The sequence below is a fragment of the Camelus bactrianus genome, chromosome 14, assembly GCF_048773025.1.
Source record: "Camelus bactrianus isolate YW-2024 breed Bactrian camel chromosome 14, ASM4877302v1, whole genome shotgun sequence".
NCBI classification, from domain to species: domain Eukaryota; kingdom Metazoa; phylum Chordata; class Mammalia; order Artiodactyla; family Camelidae; genus Camelus; species Camelus bactrianus.
In genome coordinates this window covers 71376284-71401797 of record NC_133552.1, presented here as the reverse complement: position 1 = coordinate 71401797, position 25514 = coordinate 71376284, and the positions used below count along the sequence as shown (strand labels likewise).

The 25514-nt window shown below is 42.2% G+C and overlaps 1 protein-coding gene and 1 long non-coding RNA gene across 2 annotated transcripts; both read right to left on the bottom strand.

Moving 5' to 3' along the window:
- Positions 1 to 255: 255 nt before the first annotated feature.
- Positions 256 to 8822, bottom strand: LOC123617857 (uncharacterized). The gene is made up of 8 exons (XM_074378649.1): positions 7813 to 8822; positions 6784 to 6857; positions 5539 to 5634; positions 5065 to 5373; positions 2529 to 2672; positions 1721 to 1906; positions 1500 to 1573; positions 256 to 351 (listed from the first exon to the last, which is right to left on the bottom strand). The coding sequence occupies exons 1-5, from the start codon at positions 8005 to 8007 to the stop codon at positions 2618 to 2620; spliced, it is 729 nt and encodes a 242-aa protein (XP_074234750.1). The 5' UTR covers positions 8008 to 8822; the 3' UTR covers positions 256 to 351; positions 1500 to 1573; positions 1721 to 1906; positions 2529 to 2617.
- A 1999-nt stretch (positions 8823 to 10821) lies between these two features.
- LOC141579829 (uncharacterized) lies at positions 10822 to 14106 on the bottom strand. The gene is made up of 4 exons (XR_012511841.1): positions 13097 to 14106; positions 12289 to 12474; positions 12068 to 12141; positions 10822 to 10918 (listed from the first exon to the last, which is right to left on the bottom strand). It is a non-coding gene; the product is annotated as an uncharacterized LOC141579829 (long non-coding RNA).
- Positions 14107 to 25514: the final 11408 nt, after the last annotated feature.

The window sequence follows — 25514 nt, the reverse complement described above, 5'->3', positions numbered from 1 at the left end:
AAAGGGCAGACAGTGGAAGATCTGCCTGTCATCAGCTTACTGGTGAGGCTGCGAGGTCCTCTCAAAATGGCCAATTCCTCTTGAAGTCGACTTTATGGGAGACACAAAGAGAAGCTGTCAGAAAAGCTGGCTGCACTGATTGAGGAGAGATGCGAATACATTCATGAGAGTTGTTCTGCTACAATGGAGAATACTGGCATGGAGACATCTGTAGAGAATACCAGGCTCAAAAGACCTTCATGAGACATATCGTACCTCGCTGATACTGGCAGAAATTTATGGAGTGTCAAAGTGCACTTGAAGAAGTTACTCAATTCCCTGCTCCAAGAACGGGTCCAAGATTCCTGACGTCTACAAGAGAAGAGATGGCAGAGATGATAAAAGCGCTCGTGTTCTTGGAAGAGGTCGTGAGAATCCACATGTCCCAATGGGCACTTACAAACAATTCAGACCAAAATGCACCAAGACCAGGTAAGATTTTCCCATTATCGCCCTAGCTATCAAGCCCCTGCTCTACCCTCCCCTCCACTCAGGCATCCATTTTAAAGATCAGCACCTGAGGTGAAATGAAGCCAGTAGGAGAATAGCAAGCCTCTCCTAGAATCATGGTTCCAACAGATTCACACTCTGAGAACAACAGTGAATTCCTTAAAGATCAAATACTCTCGACTAAAATAGATATGAATTGAATACTTAGCTCACACAAAGAAATGATGACCTTCCCCTAGATTCAGCAAATGCTGGGTTTATGTCTTCTTTGGGGTGAAGGGAGTGTGGTAACTGAGGGGAATATTTGACTGAACTTGCATAGGCATTAAGCCTCAGTTTCACAAAAGAGTATAGTCAAATATTATAAGTCAGATAGTGAGCTGAAGTGTAAAAGTCGCCAAAGAATTTAAAGACACAGGTTATGTGGACCGTCTTTCCCTTCAGTCAGCCCCGGGTGCACTATATCATGGGGGTGCAGACTTGGTTTTGTTAAATTGCTTTACCCATCATGATCGGAAGATTAAGCGTTCTCATCACTGATAGAAAAACACCTGGATCTCAAAAGCCTAGCATAGCTGCCACAGGATTCTCATAGCTATTATGCTTCTAGGTGCTTTAGTAATCAAGCCTAATGTTTATAATTTGTTTGGATTTTCTTGTATTTTAGTAGAGAGGAATGTTACACGTTGAAATGCCAACATTGGCCAGTATGTGTCATTGGAAGTAAAGGGCAACCCTTGCAAAAGGGAAACCCAGGTTTGGGGTTATTTCACGGTTCCAGTAGGGATTTCCTGGTTCCTGTTGTTGTTGGAGGCTTCAAGAGTAAATTGTTGACATGTCCCGTTCAAAATTTGGACTGCTACTTTACATTCCATCTGTCTATCTTTTCCTTAGAGCTGGCCAAATGTTACAAAAATAGACAAGTCTGGCTTCTAGGTAGATTTAGTAGGTTTCAAAAACTAACTTCATTTTCATATAAATCCCAGAACATGTAAATCAATTCTATTTACCTTTTTAAATACTGCAGCTGTGTTATCAACACAATGTCAAAACTGGAGTCATCGGACAAACACTCCCACCATGGCTGTATAAAAAATAGAGCAAAGTAAACATCATATTTCTGTGAATTATATCTGGAAAGTGACGTTTTATCAATGCCCCGTTGGCAGAGAGCAAGTGCAACCTGCGCTCACTTGCTCCCGTGTACACAGTAATGTAAACATCCACTCACCCAGCCCTTGGCACAGGACACATGCCGAAGAGTGGTCTGTTACTTCCAAAGACAGGATGAGGCCTCAGAAACCAGGAAGGAGGAGAAGGCAGTGTAGAGAATGGAAACCACTACAGGATCTGACCTCTGGTAATGGAGCAGCAAAGGTGAAACTCTGCTTTACTTGGACGCACACTCTCAAGCTGACTGCACACATGGGATTGAAGGTGATGCACTGAGTGTTAGAAGAGTGCACAGCAGATGCTTGGCTGACAGGACTCAAAGAAATCAGCACAAAATATCCCCACAATTGATTCTGAGACCAAGACCCGAGCTGCCAAATTTGAGCTAGCAGAGGCAGCAGAAAATGAGGGATAGGGCTACGGATGATGGCACACGCTTAGTCTCAGGGATCTGGATTGCGTTGTGGGTGGTGGTGGGTCCTATCAACAGAGCAAACCGACTTGTGACCCCAATGAGAAGGCAAACACACTAGCGCGCGAGTTTGAGTTTATCGATATGTCCAATGGCCACATTCACTGCATCAGCAGGACCAGGGATCAATTTGGCATTTTGCCAATAGAGCACGTGTGGGGCTCAATCAGACATATTGTGCATCGGGTCTGAGCGATCCAGGGGGCCTTGGGATTCAAATCAGTATTAGAAGCTTTAGGAGCTGCTACATTCATCACCTGCAGTGGGATTACGGTTTGGTCTGAGGCAGAGGATTCGGAAAAGCTCTGTGGTGGCCTTCGTGCACCCATGACACAATTATGAGTGAACAAAGAATAGTGGTCATAGTCCAGAGCGTGAGAAGATGAAGAATTACCTTCAGCATTATCTCCCAAATGCAGATGCTACATTTTGGATGGCACTGACATGGTACTGCACCGAGGACACATACGTCAGTCTGCGGGATCATTCCAGCAGGCCCTGTTGTATGACATCCATAGATATGTTTCCACTGGTGTTTCTGTAGACAGAGAAGCTCTGGGAAGAACTGGTAATATTGGGACATTCCCATGGCAATAGAAAGCACAAGCTCACTGTCATTTTCCTGTTTCGGAAACACTCCAAAATCACATACAGCAGAATGCAGAGCTGAAAATCTTTAGAAGCTTCATTTCCACAAGTGGAAGTGTCCTGTGCACTTTCAGGATTCTGAGATAAGCGTAATAAAGTGAGGTTATACTAGTCGAAATATTATGGTGTGTTCATCACAACAAAGGCAACACCAGCAATTAGAGATATACCAGACAACACACACAAGAACAGGACTTAGAATCTATGTCTAGGAAGAATTCTCCTCACAGAAATATCATGGAATTGCATACACCAAAGAGTCTATAATATTCACCTCACAAAGCCCTATAATTCTACATTAGATACCTGATAGTACTTGACCAGTAGAGATAAAGAATTATAGTAAAAGAAACAGGAAGTACCATTTTCAGTTCCAAAGAGATTGAAGGCCCAAAAAATAAGCTTTCAAACGGCTAGACTGCATAACGCTACCAGAGCAAGCATTGAAATTGGAGGTGAGAAAAACACTGAAGAAAAACAGTGTCTCAGATTCACAAAAGGCAAAATACCAGAAAAGGGGAAGAGAAAATCTAAAGACGAGCCAAATAATATCAGAAAACTCAAATGATGAGATAATAACAGGGCTAAAGCCAGTCCTAAGCAGACTAGATAATGCAGAGGGACTCGTGAATGACTGTGAAGACAGGGGAACAGAAATCCCACGATCAGAAGAAGACATAGAAAAGCAAGTGTAAACCAATGCAAACATTGCTGTTGAATCACGGGGTAAGACACAGCATTAAAGACTACGATAAATAAGAGAACTTGATTGGATTGCAAGAGATTAAGAAAACATATATCTGAAAATTTATTTGTAGGAAAATCAGACTGAAACTTTCTGAAAGCCAAGAAAGAATCATGTATAAGATTTCAGAATGTACACAGCGTCCAAAGGAGGTGGAATCCCAACAGACCTACAAGCAGCTGTATAATTCAAATCTACAAAGTTCACGATCATCCCATTGACTTAAAATGCACCTAGACGAAAGCAACTTAGTCACAACAGAACCTCCAGAGGGGTTCCAGCTGATATCTCGACAGAAAGATTGCAGGGCATGGAGGAGTGCCAGGACATAGACAATAAACTGAATGAGAGAAAGCTGCAATCTAGGTTAGCCTATGCCACATGTCCGCCATTAATAATAACGGCAGAGCTAGAGAATTTCACAGACCGGCAAAACTTAAAAGAAATCAGCAGTTCGAAACTAACCCTAAAAGAAAAATTGAGAATTCTACCCTGAATAGAAAGTAGCAAGATGTAATGTGTATAAGAAAACCATTACTGGAAATGCAGGAAGAGCTTGAGATTCAAAGAATAAGAAAGAAGAAGGCAAGGAGGACAGCAAAACCCTAGAGATGGGAGAGGGAAGCAGGAAATCACAGGTGATTTTAAGCACTATCTTAACTGAATCAGCTTCTATGACTCTCTGTTTGAAGCAAAGGGAGAGATGCATGGCCTAATGTGTTTGCAAAACAAACAACAAGCAGACAAACAATCAGTCAAACAAACACAAAAAGGGTACGGTTGGCAGATATATACCAAAGAAACCATGAATATTCAAAAGAAAATACTCAAAGTGATGTCAAGGATCATTCATCACGCATCGACCCAGTATCGATGCTTGCATGTACTCAACACCCTTGTATTCAGAAAAATGACGTGTACATAAATATTCATAAGTATTGATTCATCAGAGTATATCATGACCCAAATCAAATGCCGAGTTTGAATAAAATGAATTCATGGACCGTGATATAGACTTACATGTTACCCAACAGGATGAATGAATGCCATATACTACCCTAGGTAGAGACGAAATGGCATAAGCCTATAACAAAGACAAGTAGCTCTGCAAAACTGTACAAAGTGCTAAAGAGAAAGACAGTAAAGTGCACATAGGGATTGGATTCATTTCTTGGAGTTTCACCCCCATGAAACAATTAGATATATATTCTGAGAGTGTGGGTGTTTCAGCAGAAAGCAACATACGGATATGTATTCTGGGTGAATGGATATTACACAAACATCATTTCCTTTAGTGTGTCTCTGTGAACTGTGTACTTTTAGAAAGTCTAAAGTCGTGTGAATCCATAAAGTAAAAATGGACACATTTCCCTCCATTTGCAGTGTGTATACGGATCTGAACCAAAGGAAAGAGGGAAGAAAAAAGGACCATGGGACGCTAGTGGATAGAATCACATTAACCTTATGAATCTGTCGTCTGATGCAGCCCCTCCCCCAACAATAACAAGATGCAGCAACCATTGGAGATGTCAGTTACCGGTTGGATTCCAGGTGGAATGTTGGTGGGTACCACGAGGCTTGTTGTGGCTGGTGGATCCAAGGAAACTGGGCAGAATTCTGTGGGTGGATCAGTGTGATGGAGGGGCTGCCGCCCTCTGTGGAGCTTGTCTTAGGTCTTTTTTTCGGGAAGCTGTGTAAGTTCGAGATACTGCTGCTGCCCAAAGACATGAGATTTCGGGTCAGTTTGCAGAACCTGAAAGGGCAGACAGTGGAAGATCTGCCTGTCATCAGCTTACTGGTGAGGCTGCGAGGTCCTCTCAAAATGGCCAATTCCTCTTGAAGTCGACTTTATGGGAGACACAAAGAGAAGCTGTCAGAAAAGCTGGCTGCACTGATTGAGGAGAGATGCGAATACATTCATGAGAGTTGTTCTGCTACAATGGAGAATACTGGCATGGAGACATCTGTAGAGAATACCAGGCTCAAAAGACCTTCATGAGACATATCGTACCTCGCTGATACTGGCAGAAATTTATGGAGTGTCAAAGTGCACTTGAAGAAGTTACTCAATTCCCTGCTCCAAGAACGGGTCCAAGATTCCTGACGTCTACAAGAGAAGAGATGGCAGAGATGATAAAAGCGCTCGTGTTCTTGGAAGAGGTCGTGAGAATCCACACGTCCCAATGGGCACTTACAAACAATTCAGACCAAAATGCACCAAGACCAGGTAAGATTTTCCCATTATCGCCCTAGCTATCAAGCCCCTGCTCTACCCTCCCCTCCACTCAGGCATCCATTTTAAAGATCAGCACCTGAGGTGAAATGAAGCCAGTAGGAGAATAGCAAGCCTCTCCTAGAATCATGGTTCCAACAGATTCACACTCTGAGAACAACAGTGAATTCCTTAAAGATCAAATACTCTCGACTAAAATAGATATGAATTGAATACTTAGCTCACACAAAGAAATGATGACCTTCCCCTAGATTCAGCAAATGCTGGGTTTATGTCTTCTTTGGGGTGAAGGGAGTGTGGTAACTGAGGGGAATATTTGACTGAACTTGCATAGGCATTAAGCCTCAGTTTCACAAAAGAGTATAGTCAAATATTATAAGTCAGATAGTGAGCTGAAGTGTAAAAGTCGCCAAAGAATTTAAAGACACAGGTTATGTGGACCGTCTTTCCCTTCAGTCAAGCCCCGGGTGCACTATATCATGGGGGTGCAGACTTGGTTTTGTTAAATTGCTTTACCCATCATGATCGGAAGATTAAGCGTTCTCATCACTGATAGAAAAACACCTGGATCTCAAAAGCCTAGCATAGCTGCCACAGGATTCTCATAGCTATTATGCTTCTAGGTGCTTTAGTAATCAAGCCTAATGTTTATAATTTGTTTGGATTTTCTTGTATTTTAGTAGAGAGGAATGTTACACGTTGAAATGCCAACATTGGCCAGTATGTGTCATTGGAAGTAAAGGGCAACCCTTGCAAAAGGGAAACCCAGGTTTGGGGTTATTTCACGGTTCCAGTAGGGATTTCCTGGTTCCTGTTGTTGTTGGAGGCTTCAAGAGTAAATTGTTGACATGTCCCGTTCAAAATTTGGACTGCTACTTTACATTCCATCTGTCTATCTTTTCCTTAGAGCTGGCCAAATGTTACAAAAATAGACAAGTCTGGCTTCTAGGTAGATTTAGTAGGTTTCAAAAACTAACTTCATTTTCATATAAATCCCAGAACATGTAAATCAATTCTATTTACCTTTTTAAATACTGCAGCTGTGTTATCAACACAATGTCAAAACTGGAGTCATCGGACAAACACTCCCACCATGGCTGTATAAAAAATAGAGCAAAGTAAACATCATATTTCTGTGAATTATATCTGGAAAGTGACGTTTTATCAATGCCCCGTTGGCAGAGAGCAAGTGCAACCTGCGCTCACTTGCTCCCGTGTACACAGTAATGTAAACATCCACTCACCCAGCCCTTGGCACAGGACACATGCCGAAGAGTGGTCTGTTACTTCCAAAGACAGGATGAGGCCTCAGAAACCAGGAAGGAGGAGAAGGCAGTGTAGAGAATGGAAACCACTACAGGATCTGACCTCTGGTAATGGAGCAGCAAAGGTGAAACTCTGCTTTACTTGGACGCACACTCTCAAGCTGACTGCACACATGGGATTGAAGGTGATGCACTGAGTGTTAGAAGAGTGCACAGCAGATGCTTGGCTGACAGGACTCAAAGAAATCAGCACAAAATATCCCCACAATTGATTCTGAGACCAAGACCCGAGCTGCCAAATTTGAGCTAGCAGAGGCAGCAGAAAATGAGGGATAGGGCTACGGATGATGGCACACGCTTAGTCTCAGGGATCTGGATTGCGTTGTGGGTGGTGGTGGGTCCTATCAACAGAGCAAACCGACTTGTGACCCCAATGAGAAGGCAAACACACTAGCGCGCGAGTTTGAGTTTATCGATATGTCCAATGGCCACATTCACTGCATCAGCAGGACCAGGGATCAATTTGGCATTTTGCCAATAGAGCACGTGTGGGGCTCAATCAGACATATTGTGCATCGGGTCTGAGCGATCCAGGGGGCCTTGGGATTCAAATCAGTATTAGAAGCTTTAGGAGCTGCTACATTCATCACCTGCAGTGGGATTACGGTTTGGTCTGAGGCAGAGGATTCGGAAAAGCTCTGTGGTGGCCTTCGTGCACCCATGACACAATTATGAGTGAACAAAGAATAGTGGTCATAGTCCAGAGCGTGAGAAGATGAAGAATTACCTTCAGCATTATCTCCCAAATGCAGATGCTACATTTTGGATGGCACTGACATGGTACTGCACCGAGGACACATACGTCAGTCTGCGGGATCATTCCAGCAGGCCCTGTTGTATGACATCCATAGATATGTTTCCACTGGTGTTTCTGTAGACAGAGAAGCTCTGGGAAGAACTGGTAATATTGGGACATTCCCATGGCAATAGAAAGCACAAGCTCACTGTCATTTTCCTGTTTCGGAAACACTCCAAAATCACATACAGCAGAATGCAGAGCTGAAAATCTTTAGAAGCTTCATTTCCACAAGTGGAAGTGTCCTGTGCACTTTCAGGATTCTGAGATAAGCGTAATAAAGTGAGGTTATACTAGTCGAAATATTATGGTGTGTTCATCACAACAAAGGCAACACCAGCAATTAGAGATATACCAGACAACACACACAAGAACAGGACTTAGAATCTATGTCTAGGAAGAATTCTCCTCACAGAAATATCATGGAATTGCATACACCAAAGAGTCTATAATATTCACCTCACAAAGCCCTATAATTCTACATTAGATACCTGATAGTACTTGACCAGTAGAGATAAAGAATTATAGTAAAAGAAACAGGAAGTACCATTTTCAGTTCCAAAGAGATTGAAGGCCCAAAAAATAAGCTTTCAAACGGCTAGACTGCATAACGCTACCAGAGCAAGCATTGAAATTGGAGGTGAGAAAAACACTGAAGAAAAACAGTGTCTCAGATTCACAAAAGGCAAAATACCAGAAAAGGGGAAGAGAAAATCTAAAGACGAGCCAAATAATATCAGAAAACTCAAATGATGAGATAATAACAGGGCTAAAGCCAGTCCTAAGCAGACTAGATAATGCAGAGGGACTCGTGAATGACTGTGAAGACAGGGGAACAGAAATCCCACGATCAGAAGAAGACATAGAAAAGCAAGTGTAAACCAATGCAAACATTGCTGTTGAATCACGGGGTAAGACACAGCATTAAAGACTACGATAAATAAGAGAACTTGATTGGATTGCAAGAGATTAAGAAAATATATATCTGAAAATTTATTTGTAGGAAAATCAGACTGAAACTTTCTGAAAGCCAAGAAAGAATCATGTATAAGATTTCAGAATGTACACAGCGTCCAAAGGAGGTGGAATCCCAACAGACCTACAAGCAGCTGTATAATTCAAATCTACAAAGTTCACGATCATCCCATTGACTTAAAATGCACCTAGACGAAAGCAACTTAGTCACAACAGAACCTCCAGAGGGGTTCCAGCTGATATCTCGACAGAAAGATTGCAGGGCATGGAGGAGTGCCAGGACATAGACAATAAACTGAATGAGAGAAAGCTGCAATCTAGGTTAGCCTATGCCACATGTCCGCCATTAATAATAACGGCAGAGCTAGAGAATTTCACAGACCGGCAAAACTTAAAAGAAATCAGCAGTTCGAAACTAACCCTAAAAGAAAAATTGAGAATTCTACCCTGAATAGAAAGTAGCAAGATGTAATGTGTATAAGAAAACCATTACTGGAAATGCAGGAAGAGCTTGAGATTCAAAGAATAAGAAAGAAGAAGGCAAGGAGGACAGCAAAACCCTAGAGATGGGAGAGGGAAGCAGGAAATCACAGGTGATTTTAAGCACTATCTTAACTGAATCAGCTTCTATGACTCTCTGTTTGAAGCAAAGGGAGAGATGCATGGCCTAATGTGTTTGCAAAACAAACAACAAGCAGACAAACAATCAGTCAAACAAACACAAAAAGGGTACGGTTGGCAGATATATACCAAAGAAACCATGAATATTCAAAAGAAAATACTCAAAGTGATGTCAAGGATCATTCATCACGCATCGACCCAGTATCGATGCTTGCATGTACTCAACACCCTTGTATTCAGAAAAATGACGTGTACATAAATATTCATAAGTATTGATTCATCAGAGTATATCATGACCCAAATCAAATGCCGAGTTTGAATAAAATGAATTCATGGACCGTGATATAGACTTACATGTTACCCAACAGGATGAATGAATGCCATATACTACCCTAGGTAGAGACGAAATGGCATAAGCCTATAACAAAGACAAGTAGCTCTGCAAAACTGTACAAAGTGCTAAAGAGAAAGACAGTAAAGTGCACATAGGGATTGGATTCATTTCTTGGAGTTTCACCCCCATGAAACAATTAGATATATATTCTGAGAGTGTGGGTGTTTCAGCAGAAAGCAACATACGGATATGTATTCTGGGTGAATGGATATTACACAAACATCATTTCCTTTAGTGTGTCTCTGTGAACTGTGTACTTTTAGAAAGTCTAAAGTCGTGTGAATCCATAAAGTAAAAATGGACACATTTCCCTCCATTTGCAGTGTGTATACGGATCTGAACCAAAGGAAAGAGGGAAGAAAAAAGGACCATGGGACGCTAGTGGATAGAATCACATTAACCTTATGAATCTGTCGTCTGATGCAGCCCCTCCCCCAACAATAACAAGATGCAGCAACCATTGGAGATGTCAGTTACCGGTTGGATTCCAGGTGGAATGTTGGTGGGTACCACGAGGCTTGTTGTGGCTGGTGGATCCAAGGAACCTGGGCAGAATTCTGTGGGTGGATCAGTGTGATGGAGGGGCTGCCGCCCTCTGTGGAGCTTGTCTTAGGTCTTTTTTTCGGGAAGCTGTGTAAGTTCGAGATACTGCTGCTGCCCAAAGACATGAGATTTCGGGTCAGTTTGCAGAACCTGAAAGGGCAGACAGTGGAAGATCTGCCTGTCATCAGCTTACTGGTGAGGCTGCGAGGTCCTCTCAAAATGGCCAATTCCTCTTGAAGTCGACTTTATGGGAGACACAAAGAGAAGCTGTCAGAAAAGCTGGCTGCACTGATTGAGGAGAGATGCGAATACATTCATGAGAGTTGTTCTGCTACAATGGAGAATACTGGCATGGAGACATCTGTAGAGAATACCAGGCTCAAAAGACCTTCATGAGACATATCGTACCTCGCTGATACTGGCAGAAATTTATGGAGTGTCAAAGTGCACTTGAAGAAGTTACTCAATTCCCTGCTCCAAGAACGGGTCCAAGATTCCTGACGTCTACAAGAGAAGAGATGGCAGAGATGATAAAAGCGCTCGTGTTCTTGGAAGAGGTCGTGAGAATCCACACGTCCCAATGGGCACTTACAAACAATTCAGACCAAAATGCACCAAGACCAGGTAAGATTTTCCCATTATCGCCCTAGCTATCAAGCCCCTGCTCTAACCTCCCCTCCACTCAGGCATCCATTTTAAAGATCAGCACCTGAGGTGAAATGAAGCCAGTAGGAGAATAGCAAGCCTCTCCTAGAATCATGGTTCCAACAGATTCACACTCTGAGAACAACAGTGAATTCCTTAAAGATCAAATACTCTCGACTAAAATAGATATGAATTGAATACTTAGCTCACACAAAGAAATGATGACCTTCCCCTAGATTCAGCAAATGCTGGGTTTATGTCTTCTTTGGGGTGAAGGGAGTGTGGTAACTGAGGGGAATATTTGACTGAACTTGCATAGGCATTAAGCCTCAGTTTCACAAAAGAGTATAGTCAAATATTATAAGTCAGATAGTGAGCTGAAGTGTAAAAGTCGCCAAAGAATTTAAAGACACAGGTTATGTGGACCGTCTTTCCCTTCAGTCAAGCCCCGGGTGCACTATATCATGGGGGTGCAGACTTGGTTTTGTTAAATTGCTTTACCCATCATGATCGGAAGATTAAGCGTTCTCATCACTGATAGAAAAACACCTGGATCTCAAAAGCCTAGCATAGCTGCCACAGGATTCTCATAGCTATTATGCTTCTAGGTGCTTTAGTAATCAAGCCTAATGTTTATAATTTGTTTGGATTTTCTTGTATTTTAGTAGAGAGGAATGTTACACGTTGAAATGCCAACATTGGCCAGTATGTGTCATTGGAAGTAAAGGGCAACCCTTGCAAAAGGGAAACCCAGGTTTGGGGTTATTTCACGGTTCCAGTAGGGATTTCCTGGTTCCTGTTGTTGTTGGAGGCTTCAAGAGTAAATTGTTGACATGTCCCGTTCAAAATTTGGACTGCTACTTTACATTCCATCTGTCTATCTTTTCCTTAGAGCTGGCCAAATGTTACAAAAATAGACAAGTCTGGCTTCTAGGTAGATTTAGTAGGTTTCAAAAACTAACTTCATTTTCATATAAATCCCAGAACATGTAAATCAATTCTATTTACCTTTTTAAATACTGCAGCTGTGTTATCAACACAATGTCAAAACTGGAGTCATCGGACAAACACTCCCACCATGGCTGTATAAAAAATAGAGCAAAGTAAACATCATATTTCTGTGAATTATATCTGGAAAGTGACGTTTTATCAATGCCCCGTTGGCAGAGAGCAAGTGCAACCTGCGCTCACTTGCTCCCGTGTACACAGTAATGTAAACATCCACTCACCCAGCCCTTGGCACAGGACACATGCCGAAGAGTGGTCTGTTACTTCCAAAGACAGGATGAGGCCTCAGAAACCAGGAAGGAGGAGAAGGCAGTGTAGAGAATGGAAACCACTACAGGATCTGACCTCTGGTAATGGAGCAGCAAAGGTGAAACTCTGCTTTACTTGGACGCACACTCTCAAGCTGACTGCACACATGGGATTGAAGGTGATGCACTGAGTGTTAGAAGAGTGCACAGCAGATGCTTGGCTGACAGGACTCAAAGAAATCAGCACAAAATATCCCCACAATTGATTCTGAGACCAAGACCCGAGCTGCCAAATTTGAGCTAGCAGAGGCAGCAGAAAATGAGGGATAGGGCTACGGATGATGGCACACGCTTAGTCTCAGGGATCTGGATTGCGTTGTGGGTGGTGGTGGGTCCTATCAACAGAGCAAACCGACTTGTGACCCCAATGAGAAGGCAAACACACTAGCGCGCGAGTTTGAGTTTATCGATATGTCCAATGGCCACATTCACTGCATCAGCAGGACCAGGGATCAATTTGGCATTTTGCCAATAGAGCACGTGTGGGGCTCAATCAGACATATTGTGCATCGGGTCTGAGCGATCCAGGGGGCCTTGGGATTCAAATCAGTATTAGAAGCTTTAGGAGCTGCTACATTCATCACCTGCAGTGGGATTACGGTTTGGTCTGAGGCAGAGGATTCGGAAAAGCTCTGTGGTGGCCTTCGTGCACCCATGACACAATTATGAGTGAACAAAGAATAGTGGTCATAGTCCAGAGCGTGAGAAGATGAAGAATTACCTTCAGCATTATCTCCCAAATGCAGATGCTACATTTTGGATGGCACTGACATGGTACTGCACCGAGGACACATACGTCAGTCTGCGGGATCATTCCAGCAGGCCCTGTTGTATGACATCCATAGATATGTTTCCACTGGTGTTTCTGTAGACAGAGAAGCTCTGGGAAGAACTGGTAATATTGGGACATTCCCATGGCAATAGAAAGCACAAGCTCACTGTCATTTTCCTGTTTCGGAAACACTCCAAAATCACATACAGCAGAATGCAGAGCTGAAAATCTTTAGAAGCTTCATTTCCACAAGTGGAAGTGTCCTGTGCACTTTCAGGATTCTGAGATAAGCGTAATAAAGTGAGGTTATACTAGTCGAAATATTATGGTGTGTTCATCACAACAAAGGCAACACCAGCAATTAGAGATATACCAGACAACACACACAAGAACAGGACTTAGAATCTATGTCTAGGAAGAATTCTCCTCACAGAAATATCATGGAATTGCATACACCAAAGAGTCTATAATATTCACCTCACAAAGCCCTATAATTCTACATTAGATACCTGATAGTACTTGACCAGTAGAGATAAAGAATTATAGTAAAAGAAACAGGAAGTACCATTTTCAGTTCCAAAGAGATTGAAGGCCCAAAAAATAAGCTTTCAAACGGCTAGACTGCATAACGCTACCAGAGCAAGCATTGAAATTGGAGGTGAGAAAAACACTGAAGAAAAACAGTGTCTCAGATTCACAAAAGGCAAAATACCAGAAAAGGGGAAGAGAAAATCTAAAGACGAGCCAAATAATATCAGAAAACTCAAATGATGAGATAATAACAGGGCTAAAGCCAGTCCTAAGCAGACTAGATAATGCAGAGGGACTCGTGAATGACTGTGAAGACAGGGGAACAGAAATCCCACGATCAGAAGAAGACATAGAAAAGCAAGTGTAAACCAATGCAAACATTGCTGTTGAATCACGGGGTAAGACACAGCATTAAAGACTACGATAAATAAGAGAACTTGATTGGATTGCAAGAGATTAAGAAAATATATATCTGAAAATTTATTTGTAGGAAAATCAGACTGAAACTTTCTGAAAGCCAAGAAAGAATCATGTATAAGATTTCAGAATGTACACAGCGTCCAAAGGAGGTGGAATCCCAACAGACCTACAAGCAGCTGTATAATTCAAATCTACAAAGTTCACGATCATCCCATTGACTTAAAATGCACCTAGACGAAAGCAACTTAGTCACAACAGAACCTCCAGAGGGGTTCCAGCTGATATCTCGACAGAAAGATTGCAGGGCATGGAGGAGTGCCAGGACATAGACAATAAACTGAATGAGAGAAAGCTGCAATCTAGGTTAGCCTATGCCACATGTCCGCCATTAATAATAACGGCAGAGCTAGAGAATTTCACAGACCGGCAAAACTTAAAAGAAATCAGCAGTTCGAAACTAACCCTAAAAGAAAAATTGAGAATTCTACCCTGAATAGAAAGTAGCAAGATGTAATGTGTATAAGAAAACCATTACTGGAAATGCAGGAAGAGCTTGAGATTCAAAGAATAAGAAAGAAGAAGGCAAGGAGGACAGCAAAACCCTAGAGATGGGAGAGGGAAGCAGGAAATCACAGGTGATTTTAAGCACTATCTTAACTGAATCAGCTTCTATGACTCTCTGTTTGAAGCAAAGGGAGAGATGCATGGCCTAATGTGTTTGCAAAACAAACAACAAGCAGACAAACAATCAGTCAAACAAACACAAAAAGGGTACGGTTGGCAGATATATACCAAAGAAACCATGAATATTCAAAAGAAAATACTCAAAGTGATGTCAAGGATCATTCATCACGCATCGACCCAGTATCGATGCTTGCATGTACTCAACACCCTTGTATTCAGAAAAATGACGTGTACATAAATATTCATAAGTATTGATTCATCAGAGTATATCATGACCCAAATCAAATGCCGAGTTTGAATAAAATGAATTCATGGACCGTGATATAGACTTACATGTTACCCAACAGGATGAATGAATGCCATATACTACCCTAGGTAGAGACGAAATGGCATAAGCCTATAACAAAGACAAGTAGCTCTGCAAAACTGTACAAAGTGCTAAAGAGAAAGACAGTAAAGTGCACATAGGGATTGGATTCATTTCTTGGAGTTTCACCCCCATGAAACAATTAGATATATATTCTGAGAGTGTGGGTGTTTCAGCAGAAAGCAACATACGGATATGTATTCTGGGTGAATGGATATTACACAAACATCATTTCCTTTAGTGTGTCTCTGTGAACTGTGTACTTTTAGAAAGTCTAAAGTCGTGTGAATCCATAAAGTAAAAATGGACACATTTCCCTCCATTTGCAGTGTGTATACGGATCTGAACCAAAGGAAAGAGGGAAGAAAAAAGGACCATGGGACGCTAGTGGATAGAATCACATTAACCTTATGAATCTGTCGTCTGATGCAGCCCCTCCCCCAACAATAACAAGATGCAGCAACCATTGGAGATGTCAGTTACCGGTTGGATTCCAGGTGGAATGTTGGTGGGTACCACGAGGCTTGTTGTGGCTGGTGGATCCAAGGAACCTGGGCAGAATTCTGTGGGTGGATCAGTGTGATGGAGGGGCTGCCGCCCTCTGTGGAGCTTGTCTTAGGTCTTTTTTTCGGGAAGCTGTGTAAGTTCGAGATACTGCTGCTGCCCAAAGACATGAGATTTCGGGTCAGTTTGCAGAACCTGAAAGGGCAGACAGTGGAAGATCTGCCTGTCATCAGCTTACTGGTGAGGCTGCGAGGTCCTCTCAAAATGGCCAATTCCTCTTGAAGTCGACTTTATGGGAGACACAAAGAGAAGCTGTCAGAAAAGCTGGCTGCACTGATTGAGGAGAGATGCGAATACATTCATGAGAGTTGTTCTGCTACAATGGAGAATACTGGCATGGAGACATCTGTAGAGAATACCAGGCTCAAAAGACCTTCATGAGACATATCGTACCTCGCTGATACTGGCAGAAATTTATGGAGTGTCAAAGTGCACTTGAAGAAGTTACTCAATTCCCTGCTCCAAGAACGGGTCCAAGATTCCTGACGTCTACAAGAGAAGAGATGGCAGAGATGATAAAAGCGCTCGTGTTCTTGGAAGAGGTCGTGAGAATCCACACGTCCCAATGGGCACTTACAAACAATTCAGACCAAAATGCACCAAGACCAGGTAAGATTTTCCCATTATCGCCCTAGCTATCAAGCCCCTGCTCTAACCTCCCCTCCACTCAGGCATCCATTTTAAAGATCAGCACCTGAGGTGAAATGAAGCCAGTAGGAGAATAGCAAGCCTCTCCTAGAATCATGGTTCCAACAGATTCACACTCTGAGAACAACAGTGAATTCCTTAAAGATCAAATACTCTCGACTAAAATAGATATGAATTGAATACTTAGCTCACACAAAGAAATGATGACCTTCCCCTAGATTCAGCAAATGCTGGGGTTATGTCTTCTTTGGGGTGAAGGGAGTGTGGTAACTGAGGGGAATATTTGACTGAACTTGCATAGGTATTAAGCCTCAGTTTCACAAAAGAGTATAGTCAAATATTATAAGTCAGATAGTGAGCTGAAGTGTAAAAGTCGCCAAAGAATTTAAAGACACAGGTTATGTGGACCGTCTTTCCCTTCAGTCAGGCCCCAGGTGCACTATATCATGGGGGTGCAGACTTGGTTTTGTTAAATTGCTTTACCCATCATGATCGGAAGATTAAGCGTTCTCATCACTGATAGAAAAACACCTGGATCTCAAAATTCTATCATAGCTGCCACAGGATTCTCATAGCTATTATGCTTCTAGGTGCTTTAGTAATCAAGCCTAATGTTTATAATTTGTTTGGATTTTCTTGTATTTCGGTAGAGAGGAATGTTACACGTTGAAATGCCAACATTGGCCAGTATGTGTCATTGGAAGTAAAGGGCAACCCTTGCAAAAGGGAAACCCAGGTTTGGGGTTATTTCACGGTTCCAGTAGGGATTTCCTGGTTCCTGTTGTTGTTGGAGGCTTCAAGAGTAAATTGTTGACATGTCCCGTTCAAAATTTGGACTGCTACTTTACATTCCATCTGTCTATCTTTTCCTTAGAGCTGGCCAAATGTTACAAAAATAGACAAGTCTGGCTTCTAGGTAGATTTAGTAGGTTTCAAAAACTAACTTCATTTTCATATAAATCCCAGAACATGTAAATCAATTCTATTTACCTTTTTAAATACTGCAGCTGTGTTATCAACACAATGTCAAAACTGGAGTCATTGGACAAACACTCCCACCATGGCTGTATAAAAAATAGAGCAAAGTAAACATCATATTTCTGTGAATTATATCTGGAAAGTGACGTTTTATCAATGCCCCGTTGGCAGAGAGCAAGTGCAACCTGCGCTCACTTGCTCCCGTGTACACAGTAATGTAAACATCCACTCACCCAGCCCTTGGCACAGGACACATGCCGAAGAGTGGTCTGTTACTTCCAAAGACAGGATGAGGCCTCAGAAACCAGGAAGGAGGAGAAGGCAGTGTAGAGAATGGAAACCACTACAGGATCTGACCTCTGGTAATGGAGCAGCAAAGGTGAAACTCTGCTTTACTTGGACGCACACTCTCAAGCTGACTGCACACATGGGATTGAAGGTGATGCACTGAGTGTTAGAAGAGTGCACAGCAGATGCTTGGCTGACAGGACTCAAAGAAATCAGCACAAAATATCCCCACAATTGATTCTGAGACCAAGACCCGAGCTGCCAAATTTGAGCTAGCAGAGGCAGCAGAAAATGAGGGATAGGGCTACGGATGATGGCACACGCTTAGTCTCAGGGATCTGGATTGCGTTGTGGGTGGTGGTGGGTCCTATCAACAGAGCAAACCGTCTTGTGAACCCAATGAGAAGGCAAACACACTAGCGCGCGAGTTTGAGTTTATCGATATGTCCAATGGCCACATTCACTGCATCAGCAGGACCAGGGATCAATTTGGCATTTTGCCAATAGAGCACGTGTGGGGCTCAATCAGACATATTGTGCATCGGGTCTGAGCGATCCAGGGTGCCTTGGGATTCAAATCAGTATTAAAAGCTTTAGGAGCTGCTACATTCATCACCTGCAGTGGGATTACGGTTTGGTCTGAGGCAGAGGATTTGGAACAGCTCTGTGGTGGCCTTCGTGCACCCATGACACAATTATGAGTGAACAAAGAATAGTGGTCATTGTCCAGAGCGTGAGAAGATGAAGAATTACCTTCAGCATTATCTCCCAAATGCAGATGCTACATTTTGGATGGCACTGACATGGTACTGCACCTAGGACACATACGTCAGTCTGCGGGATCATTCCAGCAGGCCCTGCTGTATGACATCCATAGATATGTTTCCACTGGTGTTTCTGTAGACAGAGAAGCTCTGGGAAGAACTGGTAATATTGGGACATTCCCATGGCAATAGAAAGCACAAGCTCACTGTCATTTCCCTGTTTCGGAAACACTCCAAAATCACATACAGCAGAATGCAGAGCTGAAAATCTTTAGAAGCTTCATTTCCACAAGTGGAAGTGTCCTGTGCACTTTCAGGATTCTGAGATAAGCGTAATAAAGTGAGGTTATACTAGTCGAAATATTATGGTGTGTTCATCACAACAAAGGCAACACCAGCAACTAGAGTTATACCAGACAACACACACAAGAACAGGACTTAGAATCTATGTCTAGGAAGAATTCTCCTCACAGAAATATCATGGAATTGCATACACCAAAGAGTCTATAATATTCACCTCACAAAGCCCTATAATTCTACATTAGATACCTGATAGTACTTGACCAGTAGAGATAAAGAATTATAGTAAAAGAAACAGGAAGTACCATTTTCAGTTCCAAAGAGATTGAAGGCCCAAAAAATAAGCTTTCAAACGGCTCGACTGCATAACGCTACCAGAGCAAGCATTGAAATTGGAGGTGAGAAAAACACTGAAGAAAAACAGTGTCTCAGATTCACAAAAGGTAAAATACCAGAAAAGGGGAAGAGAAAATCTAAAGACGAGCCAAATAATATCAGAAAACTCAAATGATGAGATAATAACAGGGCTAAAGCCAGTCCTAAGCAGACTAGATAATGCAGAGGGACTCGTGAATGACTGTGAAGACAGGGGAACAGAAATCCCACGATCAGAAGAAGACATAGAAAAGCAAGTGTAAACCAATGCAAACATTGCTGTTGAATCACGGGGTAAGACACAGCATTAAAGACTACGATAAATAAGAGAACTTGATTGGATTGCAAGAGATTAAGAAAACATATATCTGAAAATTTATTTGTAGGAAAATCAGACTGAAACTTTCTGAAAGCCAAGAAAGAATCATGTATAAGATTTCAGAATGTACACAGCGTCCAAAGGAGGTGGAATCCCAACAGACCTACAAGCAGCTGTATAATTCAAATCTACAAAGTTCACGATCATCCCATTGACTTAAAATGCACCTAGACGAAAGCAACTTAGTCACAACAGAACCTCCAGAGGGGTTCCAGCTGATATCTCGACAGAAAGATTGCAGGGCATGGAGGAGTGCCAGGACATAGACAATAAACTGAATGAGAGAAAGCTGCAATCTAGGTTAGCCTATGCCACATGTCCGCCATTAATATTAATGGCAGAGCTAGAGAATTTCACAGACCGGCAAAACTTAAAAGAAATCAGCAGTTCGAAACTAACCCTAAAAGAAAAATTGAGAATTCTACCCTGAATAGAAAGTAGCAAGATGTAATGTGTATAAGAAAACCATTACTGGAAATGCAGGAAGAGCTTGAGATTCAAAGAATAAGAAAGAAGAAGGCAAGGAGGACAGCAAAACCCTAGAGATGGGAGAGGGAAGCAGGAAATCACAGGTGATTTTAAGCACTATCTTAACTGAATCAGCTTCTATGACTCTCTGTTTGAAGCAAAGGGAGAGATGCATGGCCTAATGTGTTTGCAAAACAAACAACAAGCAGACAAACAATCAGTCAAACAAACACAAAAAGGGTACGGTTGGCAGATATATACCAAAGAAACCATGAATATTCAAAAGAAAATACTCAAAGTGATGTCAAGGATCATTCATCACGCATCGACCCAGTATCGATGCTTGCATGTACTCAACACCCTTGTATTCAGAAAAATGACGTGTGCATAAATATTCATAAGTATTGATTCATCAGAGAATATCATGACCCAAATCAAATGCCGAGTTTGAATAAAATGAATTCATGGACCGTGATATAGACTTACATGTTACCCAACAGGATGAATGAATGCCATATACTACCCTAGGTAGAGACGAAATGGCATAAGCCTATAACAAAGACAAGTAGCTCTGCAAAACTGTACAAAGTGCTAAAGAGAAAGACAGTAAAGTGCACATAGGGATTGGATTCATTTCTTGGAGTTTCACCCCCATGAAACAATTAGATATATATTCTGAGAGTGTGGGTGTTTCAGCAGAAAGCAACATACGGATATGTATTCTGGGTGAATGGATATTACACAAACATCATTTCCTTTAGTGTGTCTCTGTGAACTGTGTACTTTTAGAAAGTCTAAAGTCGTGTGAATCCATAAAGTAAAAATGGACACATTTCCCTCCATTTGCAGTGTGTATACGGATCTGAACCAAAGGAAAGAGGGAAGAAAAAAGGACCATGGGACGCTAGTGGATAGAATCACATTAACCTTATGAATCTGTCGTCTGATGCAGCCCCTCCCCCAACAATAACAAGATGCAGCAACCATTGGAGATGTCAGTTACCGGTTGGATTCCAGGTGGAATGTTGGTGGGTACCACGAGGCTTGTTGTGGCTGGTGGATCCAAGGAACCTGGGCAGAATTCTGTGGGTGGATCAGTGTGATGGAGGGGCTGCCGCCCTCTGTGGAGCTTGTCTTAGGTCTTTTTTTCGGGAAGCTGTGTAAGTTCGAGATACTGCTGCTGCCCAAAGACATGAGATTTCGGGTCAGTTTGCAGAACCTGAAAGGGCAGACAGTGGAAGATCTGCCTGTCATCAGCTTACTGGTGAGGCTGCGAGGTCCTCTCAAAATGGCCAATTCCTCTTGAAGTCGACTTTATGGGAGACACAAAGAGAAGCTGTCAGAAAAGCTGGCTGCACTGATTGAGGAGAGATGCAAATACATTCATGAGAGTTGTTCTGCTACAATGGAGAATACTGGCATGGAGACATCTGTAGAGAATACCAGGCTCAAAAGACCTTCATGAGACATATCGTACCTCGCTGATACTGGCAGAAATTTATGGAGTGTCAAAGTGCACTTGAAGAAGTTACTCAATTCCCTGCTCCAAGAACGGGTCCAAGATTCCTGATGTCTACAAGAGAAGAGATGGCAGAGATGATAAAAGCGCTCGTGTTCTTGGAAGAGGTCGTGAGAATCCACACGTCCCAATGGGCACTTACAAACAATTCATACCAAAATGCACCAAGACCAGGTAAGATTTTCCCATTATCGCCCTAGCTATCAAGCCCCTGCTCTACCCTCCCCTCCACTCAGGCATCCATTTTAAAGATCAGCACCTGAGGTGAAATGAAGCCAGTAGGAGAACAGCAAGCCTCTCCTAGAATCATGGTTCCAACAGATTCACACTCTGAGAACAACAGTGAATTCCTTAAAGATCAAATACTCTCGACTAAAATAGATATGAATTGAATACTTAGCTCACACAAAGAAATGATGACCTTCCCCTAGATTCAGCAAATGCTGGGGTTATGTCTTCTTTGGGGTGAAGGGAGTGTGGTAACTGAGGGGAATATTTGACTGAACTTGCATAGGTATTAAGCCTCAGTTTCACAAAAGAGTATAGTCAAATATTATAAGTCAGATAGTGAGCTGAAGTGTAAAAGTCGCCAAAGAATTTAAAGACACAGGTTATGTGGACCGTCTTTCCCTTCAGTCAGGCCCCGGGTGCACTATATCATGGGGGTGCAGACTTGGTTTTGTTAAATTGCTTTACCCATCATGATCGGAAGATTAAGCGTTCTCATCACTGATAGAAAAACACCTGGATCTCAAAAGCCTAGCATAGCTGCCACAGGATTCTCATAGCTATTATGCTTCTAGGTGCTTTAGTAATCAAGCCTAATGTTTATAATTTGTTTGGATTTTCTTGTATTTTAGTAGAGAGGAATGTTACAAGTTGAAATGCCAACATTGGCCAGTATGTGTCATTGGAAGTAAAGGGTAACCCTTGCAAAAGGGAAACCCAGGTTTGGGGTTATTTCACGGTTCCAGTAGGGATTTCCTGGTTCCTGTTGTTGTTGGAGGCTTCAAGAGTAAATTGTTGACATGTCCCGTACAAAATTTGGACTGCTACTTTACATTCCATCTGTCTATCTTTTCCTTAGAGCTGGCCAAATGTTACAAAAATAGACAAGTCTGGCTTCTAGGTAGATTTAGTAGGTTTCAAAAACTAACTTCATTTTCATATAAATCCCAGAACATGTAAATCAATTCTATTTACCTTTTTAAATACTGCAGCTGTGTTATCAACACAATGTCAAAACTGGAGTCATCGGACAAACACTCCCACCATGGCTGTATAAAAAATAGAGCAAAGTAAACATCATATTTCTGTGAATTATATCTGGAAAGTGACGTTTTATCAATGCCCCGTTGGCAGAGAGCAAGTGCAACCTGCGCTCACTTGCTCCCGTGTACACAGTAATGTAAACATCCACTCACCCAGCCCTTGGCACAGGACACATGCCGAAGAGTGGTCTGTTACTTCCAAAGACAGGATGAGGCCTCAGAAACCAGGAAGGAGGAGAAGGCAGTGTAGAGAATGGAAACCACTACAGGATCTGACCTCTGGTAATGGAGCAGGAAAGGTGAAACTCTGCTTTACTTGGACGCACACTCTCAAGCTGACTGCACACATGGGATTGAAGGTGATGCACTGAGTGTTAGAAGAGTGCACAGCAGATGCTTGGCTGACAGGACTCAAAGAAATCAGCACAAAATATCCCCACAATTGATTCTGAGATCAAGAACCGAGCTGCCAAATTTAAGCTAGCAGAGGCAGCAGAAAATGAGGGATAGGGGTACGGATGATGGCACACGCTTAGTCTCAGGGATCTGGAGTGCGTTGTGGGTTGTGGTGGGTTCTATCAAGAGAGCAAACCGACTTGTTACCCCAGTGAGAAAGCAACCACATTGGCGTGTGAGGTTGTTTTTCGATATGTGCCATGGTCAAATCCACTGCATCTTGCAGGCCCAGCATCAATTTGGCATTTTGCCAAAAGAGCACGTGTGGGGCTCAACCAGAGATGCCGTGCATCTGGTCTGAGAAATTCAGTGGCCCTTGGGTTTGAAATCAGTATTAAAAGCTTTAGGATCTGCTACAGTCTTAACCTGGACAGGGATTACGGATTGGTTTGAGGAAGAGAATTCGGTACAGCTCTGTGGTTGCATTCGTGCACCCGTGACCCAAGGATGAGTGATCAAGGTAGTTGGTCAAAGTCCACAACGTGAGATGTTGAAGCATTTCCTTCAGCATTATCTCCCAAATGCAGATGCTTCATTTTGGATGGCACTGACATGTACTGCCCAGAGGACACAAAGATCGGTCTGCGGGAGCATTCCAGCAGGCCCTGATGTATGACATCCATAGATATGTTTCCACTGCTGTTTCTGTAGACAGAGAAGCTCTGGGAAGAACTGGTAACATTGGGACATTCCCATGGCAATAGAAAGCACAAGCGCACTCTCAGGTTGCTGTTTTGGAAAGACTCCAATATGACATACAGCAGAATGCCGAGCTGAAAATCTTTAAGCTTCATTTCCAGAAGAGGAAGTGTTCTCTGCACTTTCAGAATTGTGAGGTAAGTGCAATAAAACGAATTTTTCTAATTGAAATAATATGGTGTGCTCATCACAACAAAGGCAACACCAGCAGTTAGAGATGTACCAGACAACACACACAGGAACAGGACATGGCATCAATGCCTAGGGAAAATTGTCCTCACAGAAATATCATGGAACTTTCTACACGCAATGGCCTAAAATTTTCACTTAACAAAGCCCTATAAATCTATATTAGATTCCTGATATTACTTGACCAGTAGAGATAAAGAAGTAGAGTAAAAGAAACAGGAAGTACCATTTTCATTTCCAAAGAGTTTGAAGGACCAAAAAATAAGCTTTCATACATCTACACTGTAAAACGCTACCAGAGCAAGTACTGAAAACTGAGGTGAGGAAAACATGAAGTACAACAGTGTCTCAGAATCACAAAAGGCAGTATACCAGGAAAGGGGAAGAGAAACTCTAAAAACTAGCCAAATAATATCAGAAAACCCAAGGATGAGACAATACCAGGGCTAAAGTCAGACCAAAGCACACTTGACAATGCAGACGGACTCGTGAAAGACTGTGAAGACAGGGGAACAGAAATCCCTCGACCAGAAGAAGACATAGAAAAAGAAGTGCAAACCAATGCAAACATTGCTGTTGAAGCCTGGAGTAAGACAAAGCATGAAAGAGTATGATTCGTAATAGTCCCAGATGGAAAAGCAAAATTAACAAAGAAAGCCTGAAAAGATATTTGTAGAAAAGTCAGACTGAAACTTGCTGAAAGACAAGAAAGAATCATCTATACGAATTCAGGAACTACACAGCGTCCAAAGAAGTTGGAATCCCAATAGACCTCCTTGCAGCTGTATAATTCAAATCAACAAAGTTCATGATCAACCCAGTGATTTAAATGCAATTAGAGGAAACAGTTTAGTCACAACAGAACCACCAGAGGGGTTTCAGCTCATATCTCGGCAGAAATATTGCAGAACAGGGAGGAGTGCAAGGACATAGGCCATATCCTGAATGAGAAAAAGCTGTAATCATGGGTAGCCTATACCACATGACTGCCATTTCTAATAAAGGCAGAGCTAGGGAAGTTCAGAGACCAGCAAAGCTTAAAAGAATTCAGCAGTTCAAAACTTATCCTAAAAGAAAGATTGAGAATTCTACCCTGAATAGAAAAGTAGCAAGATGAAATGGAAATAAGAAACACCATTATTGGAAATGCAAGAAGAGCGTGAGTTACAAACAAGAAACAAGAAGAAGGCAAGGAGTACATCAAGGCCATAAAATGGGAGAGGGTAACAAGAAATCATAGGTGATTTTAAGCACTATCTTAATTGATTCACATATATGACTCTCTGATTGAAGCAAACGGAGTGATGCATGGCCTAATGTGTTTGCAAAACCAACAACAAGCAAACAAACAAACAGACACCAAAAGTGTACGGTTGGCTGATATATACCAAAGAAACCATGAGTATTCACAACAAAATACTCAAATTGATGTCAAGGGTCATTCAGCACGCATCGACCCAGTATCGC

Bases quoted from the DNA above. Each gene is read 5' to 3' on its own strand.
- LOC123617857 (XM_074378649.1), bottom strand. From the start codon at position 8,007: ATGGGAATGTCCCAATATTACCAGTTCTTCCCAGAGCTTCTCTGTCTA. The intron at 5,635-6,783 runs GTAAATAGAATT...CTTCTCTTGTAG, and splicing joins CAGCTGCAGTATTTAAAAAG to ACGTCAGGAATCTTGGACCC. The intron at 5,374-5,538 runs GTACGATATGTC...TCTCCCATAAAG, and splicing joins TTTCTGCCAGTATCAGCGAG to TCGACTTCAAGAGGAATTGG.